At 35.6% G+C, this 22331-nt stretch overlaps 5 protein-coding genes across 5 annotated transcripts; 3 read left to right on the top strand and 2 right to left on the bottom strand.

The window, feature by feature from the left end:
* Positions 1-104: 104 nt before the first annotated feature.
* LOC132162578 (vacuolar protein-sorting-associated protein 37 homolog 1-like) lies at positions 105-4587 on the bottom strand. Its single transcript, XM_059572835.1, has 7 exons — positions 4442-4587; positions 3289-3513; positions 2420-2507; positions 963-1002; positions 808-854; positions 601-721; positions 105-504 (listed from the first exon to the last, which is right to left on the bottom strand). Exons 1-7 carry the CDS (start codon positions 4453-4455, stop codon positions 341-343), a joined length of 699 nt encoding a protein of 232 aa, XP_059428818.1. The 5' UTR covers positions 4456-4587; the 3' UTR covers positions 105-340.
* Positions 4588-7528: 2941 nt separating this feature from the next.
* LOC132191609 (serine carboxypeptidase-like 51) lies at positions 7529-10491 on the bottom strand. The gene is made up of 13 exons (XM_059606695.1): positions 10362-10491; positions 10146-10240; positions 9773-9880; positions 9453-9693; positions 9269-9312; positions 9096-9163; positions 8903-9008; positions 8626-8822; positions 8455-8524; positions 8265-8315; positions 8104-8156; positions 7769-7904; positions 7529-7637 (listed from the first exon to the last, which is right to left on the bottom strand). The coding sequence occupies exons 1-13, from the start codon at positions 10489-10491 to the stop codon at positions 7572-7574; spliced, it is 1365 nt and encodes a 454-aa protein (XP_059462678.1). The 3' UTR covers positions 7529-7571.
* A 1534-nt stretch (positions 10492-12025) lies between these two features.
* LOC132191937 (polyubiquitin-like) lies at positions 12026-14601 on the top strand. Its single transcript, XM_059607074.1, has 2 exons — positions 12026-12151; positions 12892-14601. The coding sequence occupies exons 1-2, from the start codon at positions 12089-12091 to the stop codon at positions 14248-14250; spliced, it is 1422 nt and encodes a 473-aa protein (XP_059463057.1). The 5' UTR covers positions 12026-12088; the 3' UTR covers positions 14251-14601.
* Positions 14602-16107: 1506 nt separating this feature from the next.
* LOC132191608 (polyubiquitin-like) lies at positions 16108-18038 on the top strand. Its single transcript, XM_059606694.1, has 2 exons — positions 16108-16188; positions 16911-18038. Exons 1-2 carry the CDS (start codon positions 16135-16137, stop codon positions 18036-18038), a joined length of 1182 nt encoding a protein of 393 aa, XP_059462677.1. The 5' UTR covers positions 16108-16134.
* A 1038-nt stretch (positions 18039-19076) lies between these two features.
* On the top strand, positions 19077-21979 carry LOC132161961 (polyubiquitin-like). Its single transcript, XM_059572188.1, has 2 exons — positions 19077-19191; positions 20148-21979. The coding sequence occupies exons 1-2, from the start codon at positions 19129-19131 to the stop codon at positions 21267-21269; spliced, it is 1185 nt and encodes a 394-aa protein (XP_059428171.1). The 5' UTR covers positions 19077-19128; the 3' UTR covers positions 21270-21979.
* Positions 21980-22331: the final 352 nt, after the last annotated feature.

The raw sequence follows: 22331 nt of genomic DNA, 5'->3' as shown, positions 1-22331 counted from the left end.
TATTTAAATTCTAATAGTAACGATAATATAGCAAAAAATCCACACACGATATCACAAATATATAAGCTTCTGAGATAGATCACCAATTCTCTAACAAAATTAGATAAGCATCCACAATGTCAAGACTCATCCTATTCCTATTGAGAGATGTGAAGTAATAGATTAAAAGCAGCAATTGTTCAAACAAAAAATAAAGTTGCTATTAACAACATTAATGGCTTGATATGATAAGAACCGACAACGATATACAGAATGAACTTATAACAAAAACAGAATTATAACAATGGAATAAGGCAGTGTTCCTCAATATTCAAGTATACAACAATGTGTTTATATCCATTCAACCAGTTGAAGACGTTTTGGCTGCAAGGTGGATGAGTGCTCGCTTATGGTAAGTAGTACGGAGCTTCTTGTATTTCTGGACAAAGGCCCCAACATCAATCTCCCTATCTAAGAGCTGCCTATGCAGGTTTTCAGATTCCTCTTCCGTCTTATTCATCGCCTCTGAAACAACAAATACGTATTTCACTTCTCTATAATAGGTGTTTTTAAACACTGGACTATTTTCCACAACCTCAAACTTTTATTATAATTAAATACCTTGAAGCCTTTGGAGAAGGGATGCTGGGGAATAGAATTTCAAACTCTCTTCCTTCTGTCTCTCAAGTTCATTGAGTTTCTCCTGAGCAGCAGCCAACTCTGTTGTCCGAATTATTCTGCACTGTAATATAAAATCAAGGGTAGAAAGTTCTTCAGTCTGTTTCCCAATGTTAAAACTATAATTGACAGATAAGCCTATAAACTCACCTGATTTCTAAGCTCCATAATCCGTGGTTCCTTCTCCAAGTTCTCCCCTGATATAGAAGATAGTAAAATATTTAATCTCTCCCTGTAGCTCAACCACCCATAACATATTGAAAAAGTAGATAAATAGTTGGAGGAAAAAGGGCAAGCACACTCACTGGCAAGCTGTAGAGTTTCCTTGCGTAGTTCATCTCTTAGCTGATGAGCCATAAAAGGAGGTGGAGAAAAAATATTAGAAAGACATGATTAATCTCATTTATCAGACACAACAGACCTACAATATGACTCTGCATAATGCAGCAACAACATCATATCATCAAAGCCACATGAGCAAGCCTGCTCTAATATTATGTAAATGGCGCTTTCTGATCTTTTTTCATGTGTCGCAAGTATGTGCACAAATTCTTTCATTTGCAGTGTATGAAAGTGCTTTGCTCTTACACTTCAGCTGGCTTGGAATCATGAGAATCTATTACATATTGCACCATAAATTAATACCTCAATTATGTGAGCCATGACTACAATCAATTATTCCCACTTAGGGTACATTTGTAAGTTGCTTTATTAGATTCTTATCTCACAAGTGAAACTTTAAATGAAAAGAAAAAAGATCTTCTCCCATAGGAGTTATGGTAGTAATTTCAAAGTGAAAACCTCAATATTTCCTGTATCTGATGCCCCAACTAAATATAACCAAAGGCCATACCAGCAGACAACAGTCAAGAAAATTGACCAAGGGACTCCTTCCGCAAAAGTTTTTACTGGGGTCCCATGCCACAGACATAAATGTACTACTTCATTTCAGGAACATGAAGACCTCCATGCAGGTAATATTCTCTTCTCTTTTTTTTTTTAACAAGACCAAGCAGGTAATATTTTGGTCCTACGTATCCATAATTCCATGATTTGTGCATTCTTTTTCTTTCATTTAGATCTAAAGTGAGCATGGAGCATATAGGTCTTTAGTAGACCATGGCAGCAGAATCACAAGCAAACAAGATACCATCATGCACTAGATATCTTTAGAAAAGAATCCATTCCCAGGAAGTCACTGTTGCTCGTGAGCATAGGAAGGCTTCATCAAGGCACACCAATTATCTGGATAAACCCCTATCCTTTACACACTTTGGGTAGGATGTGCAAGGATTACCAGTTTTCCTTAATCTCCAGAAGGACACATCCCTTGTTAAGGCCATTGTTAAACTATGGCAATTTCAAAGACTTGGTAAGGTGGGGAAGATGATGGTTTGGGTTTTTGAGGAAGGTGGCAACTTGGGAAGATGGTAGGAGGCTGTCGGCGACAACACCATAGTTGATGCTGATGGGGTAGTCAGCGGTGAAATGATGGATAAGGGGGAGACAGTGTTTGTGCCATTGGGAAGGGGATGCATGTCAGGGGGAAAAAAAGCTAAACCATTTTACGGAAAATTGAACGTTTAACGGTTGACCAAGTTTTCCAAGTATAGCCAAACACCCAAAAATACTGAAAATGTTTTACATCGAAACAAATGGAGCCTAAATTTGAGAACACTTGTGAGACTAAAGAGAGTAACATGCAAAAATTCTAAAGCTAAGAATGTTTGTCAGATCAAGGAGATCATAATCCATGACTTACATTGTTTTGAATCTTCACTTGATCAAGTGAAAGTAAAAATTGATGATATGCATCCTTGTCAGATAAGAGCTTCCTTAATTCATCAACACTAAAAAAAATTATCAAGAAAAGATTAGAAACTATAGAAGTGGAATTGGAAAAATTACAATATAATTTGGATGATTTAATTATCTTTATTTGCACCACTAAAAGTGACTAAGACAAAATACATCAAATAATTGTACTTAAAAAAAAAAATCAGAAAATTAGTAAATTTCTGAGAATTGATTTATATTTTTAGTCACCAACAAAAACATAATATCTAACAACAAGCTTACTATTTGGCTAAAAGATAATTAACACAAAAACAATGTATTGGAATACAAACTCAAACAAACACATGCAACATACAGAGAACTTAATAGGCAATTTATAAACCCAACACGTAAATATGATACTGTATAAGTGACATAACTACGAAACACTGTTGCATTCTGCTTCCACTATCTTTAGACTCTAATAATATACAAACCCTATTACAAAATATCTGTTGAAAAATGCAGTTATTATTAGAAAATGAAAAATTACAAGGAGAGGGATCTATCAGTACTTGATTGTAGAATCCTAAACTCTACATGTATTTGAAACTTCCATGTGTTGACACAGTGTGATGCTTGACAAGCCAAGGATGTAGTCCTAGCGAGATTGCCCTTATTCAAATTACTAGAGAATCAATAAACATATAGCAATCTGAGCAATATACATTTTAACAATATCCTTCATACGCTCCAAATGTCACCATCTTCCAAATAGCAAAAAAATAATCCATCAAATTGGAACATAAAATAAAGGTATGAATAAAACGGAATCTTCCACTACCAGGAACCAACCTTTTGTCCTTCACAACAGCAATTATACCTGCAGCTTCAGCAGGTGAAACATGTGATGGCGACTGTGGCCGGTCTGTAGGCCTATGTGAGCTGAAGCTGCTAGAAGAGGAGCTACCTGGTGTTCCTGGGCGAGAAGAACTTGGTGAGCTAAGTACAGAAGGAGGATACCAGGACTGCGGAGAACCATCCTGTGGACGTGGCTGAGGTTGTTGCTCCTGAGATCCCCTGCAGGTAGAGATTGTCTAAACTTTCAATGGATTACATAAAGCTATTGAAAAGGAAACAAGGGAAAAGAAACAAGCTTTATTCTAGTTAAATGGAAGCAAAATATATATACATATAAATATTTCCATAGCAAGAAGAAGAAAACCCAATGAAGTATGATCCATTTTCTTATTTCCACAATATTCAAATTACGCATAAATAAAAGGCAGGAAGACCCATCATTTCAATGCGTCGTCTTCTTCTTCTACCACATCACTCTGATTTCTTCTATATCTACATGTCATTTTGGATACCCATTTTCTAATACTACCAAATACAAGACAAATTTGAACATTACAGCATGTTAACAATGCCCAGAAAAAGATTGTTTCAATTTTATCTAGTTTTACAAGGATCAACCCAAAAAGTGAGAAGAAAAAAAAAAAGTTGCCATACTAAAAAAAATATTCATATCCTCCACATTCAAACTAAATTAAGCGTCCTGCATCGTTTATCATATACCAAATACAACAAAGATACATATCTTCTAATTTCCATCATTTTCTAACTTCGCTGCATCGGCGATCATTCACCACAACAACGTTCAGCAATTCGCGTAAAAAAAACAGATTCTAAAAATAAAGGTTGATAATCAACAAAATTATAATCATTTCAACTATATTCTCTAATTACAACACAAATTGAAAACCCGAAACCATCTATAAACCTTGATATTGAAAATTCAGTAAAATAAATAACAAGCGCGAGCTCAGATTATCAAAAATCTGAAAAATAAGCCCCAAAGTACAAGCTTCAAAGCATTGAAATTACACTAATTTGATTAAAAGAGGTGAAAACTAAATGAATTTCTCGATGATTCAAGAAAGCCCTAATTTCAGCGAAACTAAAAAGAAAAATAAATAAAAAGGAAAATAAGAGATGCCAATACCAAAACTTGAACATCGCACGGAAAGGCTGCGATCGCAAATTAAGTCGACGAACTCTAACAATCCAGGAATATCTTTATCTTTTTCCTCGGATTGGAGTTTTCTGGTTCTCGGTACGCGTTTTCCGTCGGTATAAGTAAATCACGGAGAAGACTCAACAATTTTAATTTTAATTTTAATTTTAATAAATAAATAAAGGTTGTGGATGTTCGGGTCGGGTGTATGGACGTACGACGGTATCACGGGATTCAAAGTATTGGTGTTAGATCCGAGATCCGGCCCAAATTTGATAGAGACTTTTTTGACAATGTTCACTTGATTCTCAACAATCTCTTTAGTCTAAGGACAAATATTAGTTTATATTAAAAATATACGTAAGAATTACATACTCTAAGGATACGTATTGGTCCAAGGTTTAACACCTTATGGGTGTAAATAATCTCTTGAAGTCACACCCTCTGGTGAAAAGCCAGCGATTTAGTCAGTTCCGTGTAGAAAAACTTTCGAGAGTGTGGTGCATGGGACCTGAGTTTACTCTAGAGGGCTAGGTCCGAAAAGCCCTACCTTAGAGAGGTTCCTCGACATTAAAAAAAAAAAAAAAAAAAAGAAAGTATTGGTTTAATAAATTTTATTAAAATGATTTCCTATTAAAGATAACTTTGTCCCAATTTTTTTAATTATAAGTCCCACCTTTTTACTAATTTCAATTTGTTCCATCTGGGTTGGGAGCTTCTTCACCAGTTGTATTTAGTTGATTTATGGTGGATGTGATGCAAAATTGTTAGGTTTGGACTCCTTGACCACCCTTTTTTTTAAAAGCAACTCAAAAAAAAATCCAACTAATCCAAATAGTGGTACAAATTTTGTTAGGTTTGCTTAAAGAAAATATTAAAAAAGTTGTAAATCTAGATAAGTCTAAAATAAAAACAGTTGAAAGTAGAAACCTTGTTAGGTTTACATGACTTTTGAACTCTCCCAAATACCTCTGAAGTTATCTTTTTTATATTATTATTATTATTATTAGCTTATTATTTCTAAGCCCTTTTCATTAATGTTTTTGGAAAGATGATTGAATTTTTGCATCATCATTTTTTTTTTTTAATTGAATAAGGAAAAAGTTAAGGAAAATATCATTTCCACTCTTGATCCAAAAGGAAGGAGGAGAAGATCATAAATAAGTGAAAATTGGACAAACAAGTGACCCGGTCCTTTCAAGGGACCGCGGAAGGCAGTTTCAGAAGCAAAATAGGCACAGATTACAACAAAACACAAAACACAAAAGCAAACCAATAAAAAGCTAGGAGACAATAACCCACAAAACACAAAAGCAATAAAAAAAACAACATTACATAAGAAATACAACAGGAAAGCAACAAAAAAACTAAAAAACAGTAGCAACGGCCAAGGAGCGGAGTTTGGCATACCATCTTATAATAAAGTAATACTCATTCTAGCATAGTTTTGTTACAATTATAGAAAGCGATAATTACATAGGCAAAAAGACAAGTCAAGTTTTTATAAAAGCGACAATCCAATATGAGACTAACCTTCTAGGTTGTTACAGTTTTATTATTACGATCAATTATCTTGCTTTTCTAAGAATTAAATAACGTGAATTTATGAGTAGAAGATTGTGTAGCTTCACTTTTGAAAAAAAATAAAAAATAAAGAAAGGGACATATGGAACCATCCCCAACTGCTTGCTGTTAGAAATGGTTCAATAACATTAGGTTAGTTAGGGTTCAATTAGTTGTCTTTCAGGTATACTTTGGGTAAACAACCACACACTCTTGGAAATGAGGTTTGCACTTTATGAGTAAGAGTACATTAATTATCAATAAAATAAGTGCTAAGAGATTACATGAATTGTTAATAATTATGATTACTTGATAATAATAAAAGGAGAAGTACAAAAAAAATCATCCAACTTGGAATCCTGTCCCCACAAATTCCCCCACTTTAAGGAAACTAAGAAAGAAAAGAAAATATATTGATGGTGCATTGTACCCCCTTCAAATCCCCTCAAATTTTGTCTACATGCACTCCATTCAAAGTACATGGAGTTAGTCATTCAATCTCACCTCACCCCAACTCTTATTTGAAAAAGATTCACGATCCTTTTCATTTTAAATAAAATAGATATTATTTTTTTTAATAGTCGAAATTTAAAGTTTGTACATCTAATAGTGTATATGAACTTAATATTATGATGTCTTTTAAAAAATTTAAATAATATAAAATCATGTACATTGTTATATATACTAACTTTAAATCTTAACCATGAAATATAAAGTATTATTGTCCCTCTCGTTTTCTCTCCATTCCAAACATACAATATTATTCACCTCAAATTGGGTTTGAGCTCTATTCAAGACTTAAAATTAAACTCGTTGAAATTAGGACATGCAACCCATATCACGGCGCAAAGAAACCACACCACATGATACAGTCGTGTCATCCAATTTCTAAGATGCTTTTTGATAACTATCACAAGGCGGCTTAATCAATCTTAGTTGATCTACCCTGCCTTAGCCCTATCAAAAAGGCATTCTTATTATCATTATAATTATTCTACTGCAAATAGGATGTTATTCCAAGCCCACATCGGATTGAGATTCACGGTAAGTAATTGTTTAAATTGCTAGAAATATATGTAATTAATGTGATAGAGCTCATTTGAAACCCTACCTACTCAAATAAAGTTTGGAATGTTCGACCACCTATTCAGATAAGTATATTTCATATGAACTTTCTTATATTAATGGTCTAAGTTATTAACAATTTGGGTAACTAATTATTGTAGATCTCAATCGGTCCACATCACGATGAATTGTTTTTTTTTTTTTTAAGTGTACACTTCAAATCATCCTTGCCTTTGAAAATCCAATATAAAGAACTGGTTTAATTTGACTAGTTGCTTCTTCATGGGAACCTTCCTTTATATAATAGTGAAAAAAAAAAAAAAAAAAAGAGTTGGTCAACTTCAAAGTTCAAACCACCAGCTCATTTGTTACAATCAAATAATAATTTAATTTTCATAAGAAAGAGATAACATTTCAAAAAATACAACTCCATGGTTGCTGCTTGACAAAGTAACCTTCCTCTTCCCATATTTCTGCCATTTTTGTATTGTTAATTCGGAGACCCAGTGATCGTGCCCACCATCTCTAGCGAAACACAGGGCTGATCAACAGGAACCTGAAAATGCGTTGACCCCATGTTATCTTTTAAATGACCCATTATTTCAAAAGATTAAGTTTATATAAAAAAAATTAATTATTTAATGAACCCACAAACGATGAATATATTCATGATGGATGGATACTTACATAGTGGCCAGCCCCAAGAATCCAATAGAAAGCGAGGTTTCTGTAAGATCTTACAAACCCTTTTGTCGTTGTATTATCTTTTCCACAATATAAAGGATTGCGTTCCAAGTTTAAAAAATTTCTCAAGCCATCCCACCTGAATTCAACAACAAATAGAATAATTCGAGTTAAAACATTAACTAAATAATTAAATTCTTTTTCTTTATTAGCTTAACCTTTTGAAAGATTGAAATCGTAATAATTCTGACTTTTTCTATATTATTGGATTTCATTTATTGAAAAAGGGTGTATATTAAAATAATTAACGACTGTAACTTGAAATTTCTGACTCTTACTTGAGTTTGCCAACCCATGCTTCTGCTCCTTTGGTTGAGCATATGAGATCAAGCTGTCATATACAGACAATCAAACGGTATGAATTTCAGAGGATTGTAAAAGAAAATGCAGTCTATATATATGTGTATCTGTTCTGCCCTGATATGGAATATTTTTTAACCTGTCCGTTGTAAATGGTCACGTTTATGCCTTTGGCTAGGAGATGGTCAACCTGGACGACACTGTAAATATGAGCTATCATGGGGAAAAAGCTCATAAAGAGTGAAAATGAAGTTTCCAGGAAATTGGTCGGTAAGAAGATGGAAGAAGAGAAAAACAAGCAATAATTAGACACAGACATTTGTTATTACCTCTTTGATTCTGGGTTTCATGTAATCACCAGTCATGGCTGGAAAAACCAAGCGAGACTGTCCACCCCATCTGCAAGAAGTAATTGCAGAACAATAGAAACAGTTAAAAGGAAAAATTGATGACTTGGGCTTCGTTTTTAGAATATTAATTAAATTAATTTAACAACTTACTTTACTTTCTTGGGAATGATCTTTAGCTTCTTTTTAATACGCCCATTCATCAAGCTAGGAAGAACACGTTGACTGGCTGGTGAATGTTTTTTGGTGGCTAGATATCCCGAGTACTTTTCCATCAGTGCTATTTCTCTGGATTCCCTTCTCCCAACAACAGGGTCATTGCCAGCGTCCAGCAAGAAGTTATAGAAATCCTGCAATTCCAATCCCCTGAATCAATTATACTCTGCCACATGAGAGAGACAGAGACAGAGACAGAGAGACAGAGAGGTACCACATTGTTACTCTTATTTAGAATAAAGTCCTGGAGGTGATTCAGTGTTGATGTTGCATTTTTATAGTTTCCTTCTGCCAGCAGCTGCTGAATCTTTAGAGCGAAACTGTGTTTGCAAATTAAGAACTGTTAATTTAGTGGGAAGTTCAGAATTATTATTATTATTATAGTTTAATTGGCAGAGTTTTGAAACCTGTTTGAGCTGTTCAATGTTTTTCTGTCAATTCGTGACAAGTCTTTCAGAAGAGATCCCCATGAGAACTATAATTCAGCTCATAAGTTCTAATGAATACTTACCAATATAATGTTTATATAATACAAAAGGATTACCCTGCAAAAGGGTTGCCCCTAGCAGGAATTACATACCACAAAATCTTCAGGAGAAATCCAGCTATCTCCCAATGCAACTCCTATATTTATGCACGAAACGGCACGCGATTAGATATAAACTTCTGTTGCACGTGAGAATCACATGCTTCAAAGACAGATGTGAGTTTAATAAACTGAATTCGATGAATTTCGTGTGAGGTATGAAAAATATGATTGTTACCTCCAAGTTGTAGCTTCAATTCTCTTGCCTCAATTGCTTTTAGAGCTGATACTGCTAGAGTGACAGCAAATTTTCCACCATATGATTCAGCAAAAATGTACAAGGGACTTTTTTGGAGTTTTTCATTTCCATTAAAGAGCTTCTTCAACAGGGTAGTTAAATCTGTTGCTGCCTCTTCATCAGTCTTAACCACCAAAGACTTATCCTCCACATAACTAAAGCCTGTTGCCACTGGGCTATCCTGTTGTCCATAGAAAAGAGCTTAGGATAAAAGGATTAAGAAAGAAAATATTTATATAAGGCAGTCCAGAAAATTGTACCACAAACAAGAGATCTGCTTTTCGGAGCCAAGTTAACTTCCTGGGCTTCAAATTCCCATCCAATGGACCAATTTCTAAGAAATTTCCGAAAGCAACTCCAGAGCCACCCTATGTTAATATCAGAATCTGAATCAGATTTAACATATAATCGCATTGTATATAACTTCTGACAGTATTGTGCTATAAATTAGGCACTCAACCCCAAGGGATTAGTTCGAGTGGTAAGTCACGCCCGTGGACAAAAGCTCGAGCTTTACCCGACTTGTGGAAAGAGCGTTTTGCAAGGTGTCCTGAAAATCTAATCGGGGCTTAATTCGCCCGGCCCGAATACCCCGCTTATAAAATAAAAAAAATAAAAAAATTAGGCACTCACAGGGCCTCCTTGGAGCCAGAGAAGTATTGGCCATGGGGTGGATGGATCTTGAACTCTATGTGGACTTCTGTAAAGCCACCAGAACATGTGGGCCTCTACACAACGCAAACATTTCCATGAAAAGGTTAAAAACAAAGATGTGACAGAGGAAGTATATAAAAACCCAGTTGTTTGACGTAAAAAGGAGAAAGGTAGAAGGTGAAAGAGTTTAATTACTGGGTCGAACTTCAACATATCCCCATTGCTCAGACCCATCATGGGTTCCTGCAGCATAGGCAGAATATCCATGCAGCAAGGAGAGACCAAGCAAGAGAGAAAGGTAAAGAAAGGCGTGCTTAATTTCCATGGCAATTAACCACGTCTTTGTTGATCATATGAAATGGTCTACATGAGAAAAAAACATATATATAGAGAGAGCAGAGAGCAGAAGTTTTGCATGAGAAGCATCGCCTATCTGTCTTTGACTGAGAAGAAGTATACCGACAAATGGGAAGTAATGTGACAGTTCCAACGAATCAAGCTGTTAGTACGAAACATGCACATGAATTGAACAGGGAAATATACGTAAACTTGTTGGTGTCGTAGCTTTGACATAATCGGTTGAGAAATTGAGAAGTGGGCGAGACGCCAAAGACTTTCCGGTTGCGTATTGCATTTAAAAATGCTCTAAACAAATGGAGAACTTCCCCACTTAAATTTTGTATATATATATAATATGTCATTTATAACGAACTAAAAAATGAATAGAAAATTACTTGATTTAATTGTTTAATAAATATTCTATAAGATTAGTGTAGTTTTCTAAACATTTTTATTTTCCTTTTCTTTCAATTTTCTTTTTTCTTTTTTTTTTTTTAAAAAAAAACCTTGTGTTCTAAGACCATGTTTGAAATTGTGTTTAAGAAATAAAGTTTTTAAGTCAAAAAATGTTTTTTGACAAAAGCTTCATTTTTAAGCTTTTGTCAAAAGTGCGTTTTGGCCATTTTTGTGCTGTTTGGACCTTTAAAAATGCTTTTAATTTTATTTATCAAACGGTTACTTTTTTTTTCAAATAGATTTTTTGAGTGTTAAATGCACTTTTAGGTCTCTCAAACGCACACTTAAAAATGCCCTAAATGTGGCCAAGTGATTAGTTTTCAATCCTAAATTTGACATGGGAAGCTCTATTGGCAAGTCCCACATCCCAATTACGGTCAAATATTCAAGTTGTTGATGTTGTTATGCCAATAAGTTATTGTTAAAAAATTAATTAATTAATTAAGGACAAGTTGACATTGACTTCTTAAATGAGTGAAATAATTGTAAGATAAAAGTGTGGTTTTTATAATTACTCTTCTAGAATACAAGTATACCTGAAAGACCAACATCGAGATATGAGGCTGACTTATTATTATAAGATTATAACGGGTTCTTAATCACAAGGTTAGACTTTTTTGCTACCCATTGTGATCATAATTAAAATAAAGTATGTGCTTTTAGTTGTGATTACCTTTTAGGTGACTTTCTTCATGTGAAGCGTACAAATGTGACTATGAAGAGTGGTGAGCTAACAGGGTTTTTAGTCAATGTTTGTTGAGCAATTCTTGTTTAGCTTCTAAATGATCCTATGGAGGCCCAATAAAACTGAACAATCGTCGGCCCAATACTTTCTGGCCCATTAGACACTGGACATGTATTTTGAAGAGGCCGTACAGCACGGGTCAAGTTCATCGTCAGATACTTTAAATCAAGGGCTTTTCTGCTGAACCATTTCAGGTTTTCTTCTTGTCCAAAAAAACTGAACAATCGTCGGCCCAATACTTTTTGGCCCATTAGACACTGGTCATGTATTTTGAAGAGGCCGTACAGCACGGGTCAAGTTCATCGTCAGATACTTTAAATCAAGGGCTTTTCATCTGAACCATTTCAGGTTTTCTTCTTGTCCAAGTTTGCTTGGCGTTGCTATGGAACCGAGAAATCGCGATCCCAGTTGCTCGTCGAGCTCCCTGGACTCCACTGAGGAAGAGGTCCTTGTATTATCTTTCTTTTTTTCCGTCTGAAATCTAGTAGTTATTCCATTGTTGTGATTCTTGAACTGCTTGGATTTTTGAGACTCGGAGGAGCAATTTTATTTGACAGAAATGCGAGGAATTTGCTGAATTAAAATGGTTTTATTTTTGTTTATCTGTGAAGTGTTTGGTTGGAGGGAAAGGAGAGTAAAATTAAGGAATAATGGGAGAAAATGGTTTTAAACTTTTCTGTGACACTAAAAGAGCGATATCAACAGTGGGTCGTACACTAAATTGTATGAAGAGATTTCGGGGAAGGAAATAAAGGCATGACCTTTTACTCCATTTTGTTGTAGGCCTTTGTTTTCTTGCATTTGCATATTTGTTTGCAGAAAATGTTGCTTGGATTTGTTTGTGATTACATGCTCATACTTCTTTTGACTTGATCATATTATCTTTTTACTATTTTCTCATTTCTAAAATGTGTGTATATGTAATATGAAACGAATTTCATTTTCCATATTATGACTTGAAACACATGCCATTAACTACAGCTTAGTTTGGCTTACTAAATTTGTATGGTGCCTACTACATAGTTGTTTGTGTTCCTGTGCTCCAGTCAAATTTCTGTTCTTTGAATTGTGCGAAGTGTTTCCTGCTTAAAGCAAAAGATGGTTATTTTGTTTGTCCAAGAATTAATGCTATTGTTAAACGAGTTTTGACTGCTCTCAAGTATATTATACTAATTTTTGCCGCAGATATGTTTATACACGAAGATCATAAGCACAGTAGCCTTAAAAGTTAAAAGAGATGAGACAATTAGCAATCTCAAAGTACTGTTACGTGAAAAGGCAGGCATTTCTGAGAATCTTCAGGAGCTCTTTTTTGCTGGTAATCGGCTGATGAATGATCGGAGGCTAGGTGATTATGGTATTCAGCAGGACTCCACTGTCCACCTTGTTCCTCAGAATGCATTTGAAACGAGAATATATGTTAAAACACCTTTGGGTCAGAAAATCATTGCAATTGAAGCAAGATCTTTTGACACTATCCAAAATATCAAATCAATCATTCAAGCCAAGGAGGGGATTCAATCGGATCGGTACACTCTTATCCACAATGGTAAAGTTCTTGAAGATGAAAGGATTCTATCCTCACTCAATATTCCGAATGAAACAATCTTTCATTTGGTTTTCAATCCAAAAGATGTCTTACCAATTTTTGTGAGAACATTGGCTGGGGAGATGTTGAAACTTGAAGTTAAAGTTTTGTTTGCCATTCGTGATGTCAAAACAATAGTTGAGAGCATGACTGATGTCTTAAACATTGATTGGGATCTGATCTATGCTGGAAAGAAACTCGAGGATTGCAAGACTTTGGCTTCTTATGACATACAAGAAGAAACCATCTTAGAGATGTTTCCTGCCTTGATCCAGATATTTGTTATTGCACGGGGTGGGAAGACCATTACTCTTGATGTACAACCATGTAACACCATCAAAGATGTCAAGGACAAGGTTTCTCAGAAACAGACTGGTGTCCAGGACAATGATTGGGATCTGATATATGCAGGAAAGCAACTTGAGGATCGGAGGACTTTGGCTTCTTATGACATAAAAGAGGAATCCATCTTAGAGATGTTTCCAGCCTTGGTCCAGATATTTGTTATTGCACGGGGTGGGAAGACCATTACTCTTGATGTCCAACTATGTAATACCATCAAAGATGTCAAGGACAAGGTTTCTCAGAAACAGACTGGTGTCTTGGACAATGATTGGCATCTGATCTATGCAGGAAAGAAACTTGAGTATTGGAGGACTTTGGCTTCTTATGACATAAAAGAAGAAGCCGTCTTAGAGATGTCTCGTGCCTCGTTCCCAATATTTGTCAAGTTATGGAGTGGGAAGACCACTAATTTTATTGTACAAGGATGTAACACCATCAAATATGTCAAGGACGAGCTTTTTCAGAGACTGAATATTCCTGTTCATCGTCAGTGCATTTTATTCAATGGGAAACGACTTGAAGACAACCGTGATCTAGCAAGTTATGGTGTCCAGATTGATTCCACTCTCCATATGATCCTCCGGCCTATTGTGAATCATTCAGATACATGATATTTGAAAAACTATACCAAACTGTACCTCCATTCGTATTTTGAGGACTGATTGAGAAAAAACTGCAAGCTCCCTCATAGGTAGTATGCTTCGATGGAGTAGCATTGCAGGATGACCGTTACCGGCGCATTACAGGAGAAATAGAGACCAAGATATGCTACACATCTTTCCCTTATTCTTCTCTCATTTTTCTACTTTCCAATGATGATTTTAAAAAGTAGAAAGATGAGAAGACAAGGGAAGGAAATGAAGCAATTTCCTTCTCTATAATATGGTGGAAGTGTCTTCCTTACTAGTTTTTTAGACGTGATGCCAACTACAAATATATATATAATCTTTATTGGTTGATGAGCTTCCTTTTATGTTGGACAAGGTTTTCTATGAAGTATCTTCTGTTGGGAATGTTTCTTAGTTTATTTAATGCTGCAGTGTTTGATAATCATTTGTGAATTTGGAGGGCTCGCATATGCTGTATCTTCTGCACACTCTTTTCGTAATGCTTCGTCTTTTGAATATTGTGAATTTGGAGGGCATGCATAGATTCACTGGCATCGCCAATGTCTTCGACTACGAAGAGTTAAACAAAGGAGAATTAATAATGTAACGATTCCAACTAATCAACTTGCACGAAACGTGCAGATAAAATCAAATACATGAACCTCTTGTTTCTTAAGCTTTGGCTAGGGGTAACATTTCATGTTCACTTGTTGGGTTTGGGTAGAGTTGAGGTAGAGTTGAGGTTTGGATATCGTATAGGTTAATTATAATCCGACATATATTAGATCTGCTAATTTCTTGTTCAATTAGTGGTTGGTTTACTCGTCTTATCAAAAATTGTCAATCACATGTTGAGTCGTGTCAAGACATGTGTATAAGACTATATATATAGATGTGGGGGAATGTGCTGTCACTTAACATCCACGGCACTGTTCTTCGATTGAAGAAGTCTGACCATGCTAGAATTACATACTTGCAGACCGTGTGTATGGGAGAAGCCAATTTATATTAAAAGACAAATATGCCCTTATGAAAAAATAGAAAACCAATGTTAATTTTGAAATAGGAATTATGAAAAAAAGGCAAAATGGGAATTATCTATAATGTTAATTTTGAAACTGAGCCTATCAGCTAGCATCAGTCTGTTTGTTTTTCATACTGTACCTGATCCTTCGGCGCCCTACCAGAGGTCTACAGTGCCGTGGGGTTTGCCAAACACCCTCTTAGACCCATCAACCATAATTACTAATTTTTTGTTAGATTCATAAATCATATAAAAATTTGCCAGCCCTAAATTTTTTTCCTTTTCTCAAAAAATCCTTTTGTTCTAAATGTGGCCAAGTGATTAAACAAATTACCTAGGATCGAGCCCCTTCTGCCCTAAATTTGATGTGTTTTAGCTTGTTATTATGAAGAGTAGTGAGCTTAACGAGGTTCGTTTTCTTGTTTAGCCTAGCTGTAGTAATGGGTCTAAATGATCCTCTTCCTTTTTACGATGCCTACATACTGGCCGAATGACTGAAGCTGAATAATCCTCGGCCCAATACTTTTGGCCCAGTAGATATTGGTCATATATTTTGAAAAGGCCGTAGGCCTGATCCGCCAATCTGACAGGCATATCAAACGTTTCACCGCGCGCGCGCCTCTCTGTCTCGCTCTCCCTTCCATGCCGTCTGTTGTTTCCGAGGCGGCGGCGCCGCCATGTATGAGATTGTTGTTTTCTAAATATTTGAGTGGATTCCCAGTAAAAAACCAGTCTTTATTCCTTTAGAGCCCTACATATAGGCCGTACAGCACGGGTCAAGTTCATCAACAGATACAAATCCTAGTGCTTTTCATCTGCATCATATCAGGTTTTCTTTTTATCCAATTTTTCTTTGCGTTGCTATGGCACCGAGAAATCGCAATCCCAGTTTCCCCTTGAGCTCCACTGAGGAAGAGGTCCCTATATTATCTTCTTCTTCTTTTCTTTTTTTCTTTTTTTTCGTCTGAAATCCAGTCTTTAATTTTTGATACTCGGGGAAAAAAATTATTGATGCATTCGTTGGCAGAAAATGCGCGGAATTTGCTGAATCGAAATGGTTTTATTTTTGTTTTTCTGTGAAGTGTTTGGTTGGGGAAAAAGAGAGTAAAATTAAGGAATAATGGAAGAAAATGGTTTTAAACGTTTCTCTGACATGTTAGGAAGACAAATAATCCACTAAAAGAGGGATTTCAACAGTGGGTCGTACACTGAATTGTATGAAGAGATTTAGGGGAAGGAAGTAAAGGCATGACTTTACACTCCAGTATGGTGTATTAGGTGTTTGTTTTCTTGCATTTGCATTTGTTTGCATAAAATGTTTCTTGTATTTGTTATTTTGTGTACAAGCTCATACTTTGGGCTAAGCTTCTGACTTGATCCTTTTATCTTCTTCCATTTTCTCATTTGTTGAATATATGAATATACAAAAGCAATTATTCAATGCAGCTTAGTTTGTATGATACCTTCTACATAGTTGTTTGTGTTCCTGCGCTTCATTCAAAATTTCTGTTCTCATCGAATAGTGCGAATTGTTTCCTGCTTAAAGCCAAAGATGGTTATTTTGTTTGTAAAAGATTATATGCTATTGTTAGACGATTTTTGACTGCTGTCAAGTAAATTATACTACTTTTTGCCGCAGATATGTTTATACACAAAGATCATAAACACAATAGCCTTAAAAGTTAAAAGACATGAGACAATTAGCAACCTCAAAGCATTGTTACGTTTGAAGTCTGGCATTTCTGAGAATCATCAGGAGCTCTTTTTTGCTGGTAATCGCCTGATGAATGATCGGAGCCTAGTTGATTATGGCATTCAGCGGGATTCCATTGTCCACCTTGTTTTTCAGAATGTAGTTGGAATGAGAATATGTGTTAAATCAGCTTCGGATCAGAAAATCTTTGCAATTGAAGCAATGTCTTTTGACACTATCCAAAATATCAAATCAATCATTCAAGCCAAGGAGGGTATTGATTCGGATCAGTACACTCTTGTCCACAATGGAAAAGTTCTTGAAGATGAAAGGATTCTATCCTCACTCAATATTTCAAATGAAACCACCTTTCATTTAGTTTTCAATCCAAAAGATGTCTTACCAATTTTTGTGAGAACATTGGCCGGGGAGACGTTGAAACTTGAAGTTAAAGTTTTGTTTACCATTGGTGATATCAAAACAATAGTTGAGAGCATGACTAATGTCTTAAACATTGATTGTGATGTGATCTATGCTGGAAAGAAACTTGAGGATTGCAAGACATTGGCTTCTTATGGCATACAAGAAGAAACCATCTTAGAGATATTTCCTGCCTTGATCCAGATATTTGTTAAGCAACGGGGAGGGAAGACCATTACTCTTGATGTACAACCATGTAACACCATCAAAGATGTCAAGGACAAGGTTTCTCAGAAACAGACTGGTGTCCTGGACAATGATTGGGATCTGATCTATGCTGGAAAACAACTTGAGGATTGGAGGACTTTGGCTTCTTATGACATAAAAGAACAAGCCATCTTAGAGATGTTTCCAGCCTTGATCCGGATATTTGTTATTGCACAGGGTGGGAAGACCATTACTCTTGATGTACAACTATGTAACACCATCAAAGAAGTCAAGGAGGAGCTTTCTGACATACTGTTTATTTCTTATTATGTTCAGTGCATTTTATTCAATGGAAAACAACTTGAAGACGACCGTGATCTAGCAAGTTATGGTGTCCAGATGGATTCCACTCTCTATATGGTCAGTCGGCCTAAATCATTAAGATGAATGATATTTGGAAAACTACACTAAACTATACTACCCTTTCATATTTTGAAGACTGATTGAGAAGAATCTACAAGCTCCTCAAAAGGTAATATGCTTCGATGGAGTAGCATTGCAGGATGACCGCTCACTTCCATATTAAAATAGGGATGCGACAGTGACGGTTAATTTTTGAAGAATGTTATCCCTGTAATGGAATCTACATGGGTCTTTTTTTTTTTTTTTTTTTTTTTTTCCCTCTATAATATATAGTAAGAAAATATGGTGAATGTGTCTTCCTTAAAAAACTGTAGTGGGTACTGTGCATCCTTTTATCTTGAACAAATTTTTCAATGAAGTATCTTCTGCTGGGAATGTTTCTTGGTCTGTTTTAAGCCAGGCAGTGTCTGGTAATCATTGATGGGCTCCTTTTTGGTTTGAATTTCCTCCACAACTTGACAAGATCCTGATTTCTTGTGTTGAGTCACTTGGATTACTTAAAGCAACATTTCTGAATTTGGAGGGCTCTTATATATTGAGTGAGATTTGCTGCATGTTGTGCACTCCTTTCGTAATGCGAACTGGGTGGTTCTTGATCAATGTTTGTTGAACAATTATGGGTCTAAATGATCCTCTTCCTTTTTCCAAAGCCTACATTCAGGCCCAATGACTGAACCCGAACAATATTTGGCCCAATACTTTCGGCCTATGAGTTGCCCCCTCTTTAGTCCTTAGGATTTATTTGAATTTGTGATTTCAGAACATGAAATTCGCAATTTAATATTTAAAATCACACGTTCTAAAAATACACAGATTTGCATACTATTTGAAAATATAAATTTTTTTAACTTTTCAAACGGTAATTTTTTATTTATTTTTTTATGTAGTACTAAAAAAATCGAATTACTATTAATGTTTGCATCAATTGATTTTCCCGCGATTTACTATTAAATTTTGCATCAAGTTATTTTTCCCGCGCGCGCCTCTTTCTTTCCCTCGCTCTCTCTTTAATACCTGTCTGTTGTTTTCCAGGCGGCGTGGTTTTATTAGATACAAGGGTTTTCATCTGAACCATTTCAGGTTTTCTTTTTATCCAACTCTTCTTGGCGTTGCTATGGCATCGAGAGATCGCAATCCCAGTTCCCCGCCGAGCTCCCCTGACTCCACTGAGGAAGAGGTGCCTATATATATATATATATATTCCGTCTGAAATCCAGTCTTTATTCCATTTTTGTGATTCTTGAACTGCTTGGATTTTTTAGACACGGAGGAGCAATTTTATTTATGTATTCTTTGACAGAAATGCACGGAATTTGCTGAATCGAAATGGTTTTATTTTTGTTTCTCTGTGAAGTGTTTGGTTGGGGGAAAAGAGAGTAAAACTAGAAAATGGTTTTAAACGTTTCTCTGACATGTTAGGAAGACGAATAGTCCACTAAAACAGCAACTTCAACAGTGGGTCGTACACTAAATTGTAAAAAGAGATTTACGGGAAGGAAATAGAGGCATTAATTACCTTAAACTCTAGTGTGTATTAGCTGCTTGTTTTCTTGCATTTTCATATGTTTGCATAAAATGTTGCTTGGGTTTGTTTGTGACACATGCTCATACTTTAGGAAGAGATAACTCTATTAATTTAATTTTATTCTAACATCCCTCGTGGGCTCAAACTCCTCCTTAACAAGTATGACTCAATATGTAGAATATTTAATTAAAATGAAAGGTGAATGACGACGGAGACAAAGTTTGAACTAAAATTTTTGCTCTGATATCATAAAGAATTATGCACTCTATGTGTTTGAATAATTGTTCCTCTCACTGTTTGTATTAGGTGGTGGTGAGTTTCATTTATAAAGAACTTTCTGTACTATTGTATAACAATCTGATACATTCAAAGAAGTTAAAAGTAAATACAATGTTATCATGATTATCTTGGGATGCTTTCTGAGATGGTATTCTTTCTTGAGAATTGTTTGTGTTCCAACGCTCCAGTCAAATTTCTGTTCTCATTGTATTGTGCGAAGTGTTTCCTGCTTAAAGCCAAAGAGGGTTATTTTGTTCGTCAAAGAATATATGCTATTGTTAAATGATTTTTGACTGCTTTCAAGTAAATTATACTACTTTTTACCGCAGATATGTTTATACGCGAATATCATAAAGACAGTAGCCTTAAAAGTTAAAAGACATGAGACAATTAGCAATATCAAAGCATTGTTACTTGAGAAGGCAGACATTTCTGAGAATCTTCAGGAGCTCTTTTTGGCTGGTAATCGGCTGATGAATGATCAGAGGCTAGTTGATTATGGTATTCAGCAGGACTCCACTGTCGACCTTGTTCTTCAGAATGCATGTGGAACGAGAATATATGTTAAATCACCTTTGGATCACAAAAACATTGCAATTGAAGCAAGATCTTTTGACACTATCCAAAATATCAAATCAATCATTCAAGCCAAGGAGGGGATTCAACCAGATCAATACACTCTTATCCACAATGGTAAAGTTCTTGAAGATGAAAGAATTCTATCCTCACTCAATAGTCCAAATGAAATAACCTTTCATTTGGTTTTCCATCCAAAAGATGGCTACCCAATTTTTGTGAGAACAGTGGATGGAGAGATGTTGAAACTTGAAGTTAAAGATTTGTTTACCATTCGTGATGTCAAAACAATAGTTGAGAGCATGACTAGTGTGAACTTTAGTTGGGTTCTGATCTATGCAAGAAAGCAGCTTGAGGATTGCAAGACTTTGGCTTCTTATGAAATCAAAGAAGAAGCCATCTTAGAGATGTTTCCTAAGATTATCCAAATATTTGCTACGACAGAGCATGGGAGGACCGTTGCTCTTGACGTAGAACTATGTGAGACCATCAAAGATGTTAAGGACCAGATTACTTTTAAACTGATAGGGTTTGGTGCCAGCAGAAACCATTGTTGGGATCTGTTCTATGCAGGGAAGCAACTTGAGGATGGGAGGACTTTGGCTTCTTATGACATAAGAGAAGAAGCTTTCCTAAAGGTGTATCCTACCAAGGTCCAGATATTTGTTAGGGCACAGGATAGGAAGATCATTACTCTTGACGTAGAACTAAATAACACCATCAAAGATGTCGAGGACAAGATTTATTGGGAACTGACAGGTGACGTGGTCAATGAATGGAATCTGATATATGCAGGAAAGCAACTGGAGGTTTGGCGTACTTTGGCGTCTTATGACATAAAAGATAAAGCCATCTTAGAGATAAGAGATGTCTAGCGCCACGGATTGGTGAGACCGTTATTTATTTTTATTTTTTTGTACAAGGATGTAACACCATCAAAGATGTCAAGGAAGGGCTTTCTTTTAGACTGGGGGTCCCTGTTTGTAGTCAGACAATTTTATTCGATGGAAGAAATCTTGAAGACGACCGTGATTTAGCAAGTTATGGTGTCCAGAAGGATTCCACTCTCCGTATGCTCCACTAGCGTACTGTGAATCATTGAGATAGCTGATATTTGGAAAACTTCGTATTTTGAAGAGTATGATTGAGAAGAAACTACAACTACAAGCTCTCCCAAAGGAAATATACTTGGATGGAGTAGCATTGCAGGATGGCCTTTCACTGGCAGATTACAGGATAAGCACTAAGCAGTGATGCAACAGTGAGAAAATACGGTGAAAGTGTCTTCCTTTTATCTTGTTCAATGTTTTCTATGCAGTATGTTGTTGATCAATGTTTGTTGAACAATTCTTGTTTAGCCAAGTTGTAATTATGGGTCTAAATCAACCTCTTCCTTTTTTCGAAGCCTACTTACAGGCCCAATCACCGAAGCTGGACAATTCTCGGCCCAATGCTTGGTTAAATATTCTTTTCCACTCTCCGGCCTTCTCCGACTATTCCGAACGACTGTGTCTTATCGACCTCGTCGGAGCCGGTGCCCACCCCTAATGAGTAATGGCCATGGCTATGTTGGTAGCCTAGTGACATAAACACCTGAACCACTTTGATGTACGAAATGTTTTCAAAAGACATTCACATGTTTCTATGAATACCACGGTCGGACAAAAATTAACGTTTACAACTGACTTTAAGACTATGATGTAGTGCCTACTTATACTAATTTAATTTGAGACAGAGAGAGATAGAGAGAGAGAAATACTATTTTTTAATTGGTAAAATTTTCTTCAAATATTAACTTTTTTTCTATTCAAATTGCATTTATTTTGGACACGTGTAAGTTGACTAGACTTTTTTTTTATAAAACTTTTTTTAAAAAAAATAAATAAAACATTAATAAACAACTCAAAATATGAAACTTCTGATATTATGTTAAATTA

The sequence above is a fragment of the Corylus avellana genome, chromosome ca9, assembly GCF_901000735.1.
Source record: "Corylus avellana chromosome ca9, CavTom2PMs-1.0".
NCBI classification, from domain to species: Eukaryota; Viridiplantae; Streptophyta; class Magnoliopsida; order Fagales; family Betulaceae; genus Corylus; species Corylus avellana.
The sequence above is the reverse complement of the archived record's forward strand: the minus strand, read 5'-3'. Positions and strand labels throughout refer to the sequence as shown.